The sequence below is a fragment of the Saccostrea echinata genome, unplaced genomic scaffold (genome assembly GCF_033153115.1).
Source record: "Saccostrea echinata isolate AGI-Se365-2 ecotype Australia unplaced genomic scaffold, CSIRO_AGI_Sech_v1 ptg000018l, whole genome shotgun sequence".
In the NCBI taxonomy this organism is placed as follows: Eukaryota; Metazoa; Mollusca; class Bivalvia; order Ostreida; family Ostreidae; genus Saccostrea; species Saccostrea echinata.
The window spans coordinates 3,177,115-3,181,433 of record NW_026889767.1 but is presented as its reverse complement, the minus strand read 5'-3'; the positions used below and the strand labels follow the sequence as shown (position 1 = coordinate 3,181,433).

At 33.5% G+C, this 4,319-nt stretch overlaps 1 protein-coding gene across 1 annotated transcript; it reads right to left on the bottom strand.

Moving 5' to 3' along the window:
* Positions 1 to 533: 533 nt before the first annotated feature.
* On the bottom strand, positions 534 to 4,090 carry LOC133189443 (uncharacterized). The gene is made up of 2 exons (XM_061324816.1): positions 4,005 to 4,090; positions 534 to 2,520 (listed from the first exon to the last, which is right to left on the bottom strand). The coding sequence occupies exon 2, from the start codon at positions 2,415 to 2,417 to the stop codon at positions 534 to 536; it is 1,884 nt and encodes a 627-aa protein (XP_061180800.1). The 5' UTR covers positions 2,418 to 2,520; positions 4,005 to 4,090.
* Positions 4,091 to 4,319: the final 229 nt, after the last annotated feature.

Here is a 4,319-nt window from a genome sequence, read left to right as displayed (position 1 = left end):
AAATGGTGCAAGTACAAGTAGTTAACTCAAACATACTTCTAAACAAGAAATTAAAATAAAAACGTACATATTTTCAAAATTAGTTTCATGCTATTTTTAACAATAGTCTTTATCAATTATAAGTACCTGAATATAATGAATTGAGCCTCTGCCTCTGAAACTAGATTTCAATTCCTGGTTCTATAAATTCATAATCATTGTGCACACAAATTATTTTACATATGTAGAAGGAGAAAAACAGACTTTCTACAGACCAGAGGCATACAGGCCACATCACTCACCTGAAAATTATGAGTTCCTTAATTTTTTTATGAATTGCATCAGTGGTTTTGGAAAAAAGACATTCATAATTCATTACTAATATTTTTACTATTTCACGGTTATCTTCCTTTGGAAAGGGATATGGCCCTTAATTTCAACAAACTTGAATATTATAAAATCCAAATTTTTGTGCAAAGTTTGTTTAAAATTGGTCCTGTTCTGGAGAAAAAGCAATGACAAACAATGAACAAATTTTGATCTGGAAAAACTTGTTATGCCATATTCATTACAAAACAGGAATCATCTGCTAATATGCTGTCCAATTCATTCCTAAGCTCTGGATAGCTTAAATAAGTACTGGGCAACTCTAGGAGAGGACCACACGTGTGGGCAATTGGTCTTCGACCAAGCCCCTCTAGTTGGGTAAAGGTCACCTCTATTTTATCAACTGTGATGGCCTCTGATCCACTGAGAAAACGCAAGAGTTTTTTCAATGATACACTACTTTGTCCTCTTATATACTGCTGTAAATAGCGCAATGATGTTGCCTCACTGTGTCCTTTTGGAATGGCCTCTATCATTTTTAAGACCTTTTTGGGTGTTGGCTCCATATCTTGATAGGTAATCAATATTTTCTCAACCGAGAGAAAGTGTGAGAGTAAAGCATCTCTGCACCCAAGAGCCATGTTGTCTGTGGCATATTTAGGTTTTTGGATGAGCTCTTTATGTGCTATATTGTTTAATAGACTGTGTAGGTTTTCTTTTGTGGGTCTCTGCTTGCATGAAAACCTGTCTAACAAGTCTAGCAGGTCATCAAACATTTCTTCATCAAAAGTCTCTTTGTTCAAAGCTGAGGATAAAGTGTCCCTTTCTGTTTTGCTGATGTAGCTGAGGAAAGCATCATTCAGAATTTTATCAGTCACTGATGCTTCACCAAATGAAACTACTATAGTAGTTACTGGCGACATTTGTATGGGAAAAACATTTTGATCAACAAAACCCTTGGCAAATAGTCTACCGATAGCCTGCCATTCATCCCCTTGCCATTTTGAGTTCAGGGCAGGTACTCTGGATTCCTCCCCTTCAGCTGAACGCCTGAAAAATTCAATCCAGAATGCAGAATAAGCATCTCTTGAAACTCCATTCATATCCGAACCATGCTCACTGACAAATTCAAATGTGATATTCTTGTTCATTATCTCTGGATCTTTAAAGAAAACAAGCATTTCATCCAACAGGGTCACTCTATGGATTCTAAGAACTTTATCTGTTTTGAGTGAAATTTCTTGAGGCACTGTAATTGCTGCTGGTACTAAGTTTTCAAGATGCTGACTGGCATTAGATCTTAAAGATAATGGAGAATTTATGGAAACAAGTTCTTCAGAATGAACTGTGCTGATGCATGATGCAGGATTTGTGCTGTTACATGCTGCTGGAACTGTATTGATGCATGAAGAATCCTCAACATAATCAAGATTGATGTTTGGTTCTTGGAAGCACAATGGCACATCAGCAGCCAACATTGCCTCAGAAAGTATATCAAAGCTAACAACTTCACTTGGGTCTGGCAAGTTTTCATCATCATCTGAAATGCTACTGTTTGTTGTTCTGGGTCTTTTGAGGGGTCTTTGTATTTTTGGCAAATCTTCATATTTACATGCAGGAATGAGAAGAAGATAAAATGTCAGCTTGCTTAAACCTGTCTGCTCATACAGCTTTCCAACACTTATTTCATCATCAAGAATATCTTCCTCAAAATTTTGCATGTCAAAAGAGAAGTCATCAACACATCCTAGTTTACTTGTACCAGATTTACCAAAGTACAATTCTTTGGCCTGCTCAATAAGTTCCTTCTTCTTGGAAGACTTTTTAACTGTAATGTCTCTTGGACCTCCTCCTTTCTTAACTCTGATATTCACAAAAGTATCATCTAATTTTGATTTAATTCCTAGTTTAATTTTACGAGACTCTTTTGTAGCATTTTGATTGCCTTTATAAGGATTTATTGTGTTTTCAATATGTTCCTCCACATCAGAATCACTTTCTGACATCTGATTTTTGGCATTTGATTTCTTTGGTCTTCTCATGTCTTTTAACTTCTGTCTCAAAGAAGCTACCAGTGTAACTTTTGATTTTTTCTTTTTTTTTTTTGTCATCTTCCTTTTTTATATAAGAACGAAGAGCCACTCTGTCACCATAATGTGGTATAAAGTTAGACAATTCTTTATCATCTATAACTCGTAATGCAGCTAGGTCAATCTGAAAAGTGATTTTAATATTTTTAAACATTTAAGCATATTATATATTCCTTTATCATAAGTCTAACTTGACCTGAATGTCATGCAGGACTTTGTCATAAAAGTTGTTTATTTCTTTACAACCTTGAATTCTGAGAATGGACCTCAAAAAGTAAAGGTGTTTTTCTCTATTATAAAATAACTTTGACTGAAATTTGAAGTTTTGTAAGAAGATGTACAAAAGTTATCTTGTTACATGAAAAAATGGATGTTCGAATAAACAATCAGTAAACCTTGAATTATAAGGCCAAATAAAAAAATATGTGTGGTTCCGGTTACCCGACCGTCCCTATTTTATACCCCCGACCCTAAACTTTTTTTTGACAATTTTCAAATTTCTGGAATTTTCCCTGATTTCCCTCATTGGCTCCGGTATTAGTTTTAGTTTCAGCAATGGTGGCCTTCTTTGACAACATCGTTTCAACACGCAGTACAAGTGTTTTGTCAGTTACAAATGTCACCACTTGAAAGAAAGCAATAGTATTATCTCACCAATATCACCAATAGTTATTTCAAGAACATTCAATGATATTTTTGACTTTTATTTTATTTAAATAAATAAATAAATAAAAAAAAAAACCTACCTACCTACCCTAATTTGTTTGGAGGTGTAACCGGAACCACACATATTTTTTTATTTGGCCTAAATAATTATAGCAGTAGGAGTTCAGAGGTTGTAGCATGCATGCTTTGCCTTGGAATCAATGGGTCAAAGACTTAGGGTATTGCTACTCCATGCCTACTTGATTTTAATAATTGTGTGCATATATTTATCAGAGAAACACACCATCGGCATCCTTGAAAAGTGTGTTGCTACATGTACATGAATATGTATAACAATTGAGAAAATTTAACTAAATGTTCTATTGAGTTCACTAATATTGCAATTTCTTTTTATGAAACTATTTGATTAATGATATTCCATTAAAATCTCAGAGGCAAATATTATTGAAAGAGATACACAAGGTTAACAGGTTAAGATTACTTCAGATTTGTAACATACACATGGTCATAATATTTGGATGGGAATTATTTGAGGTATTGCAGTTTAAATTACAGTAAAGATATATTAATTGCTTCCATGGAAGACAGACAGAGATAAAAACAGTCTCAAATTAATGAAACTCTCTTTTAAGAATGTGCAATACTTTACTGATAATGTAGCTATGGCTGTTCTGTTTAGCTCAAAGAAAAAAGTTTTACCATATTATTCATAGATTGATGAACAACTAATGCAAGACATATGGACAGATGCTGCATAATCAAAAAATGAAAGCTCACTTGAATTTATAGTTCTGATTCATGACTGAGTTGAAATGGACAGAATATTTATGATTCATTAATGCAGTTTTCATTTTCTAAATAGGCTAATAGCTTGATCACCTGAATAAATATTAGATTCATTTGAAGATTTCTTAAGTATAATTAGTTTACTTGGGCATTTACCTTTTCCTTTTTCATAAGCTCTGTATTCACATTGCGGCTTTCCAAGAAAGTGTACAAAGCATCATCTGAATCTGCAGCCATTGTTTTGATCACTATTAAGATTAAAAACAAAAAGGTAGTTATTTTTTTGTTTGGGTATAGTGACAATAGAATTTTGCTTTTTGAATTTGAGATATTTGAACTCCATGTTTTAAGGCAAAACTAATCTTACATATTTCATCATTCAGTTACCAGAAAATTAAGCATTTATTTAGTTGACATGAAAATAGGCCCAAAAGAAGCAGAGGTATTTTGTGGAAATACCAGCAAAGCAAA

Excerpts from the sequence above, each read along its gene's own strand:
- LOC133189443 (XM_061324816.1), bottom strand. The coding sequence starts at position 2,417 with ATGACAAAAAAAAAAAAGAAAAAATCAAAAGTTACACTGGTAGCTTCT.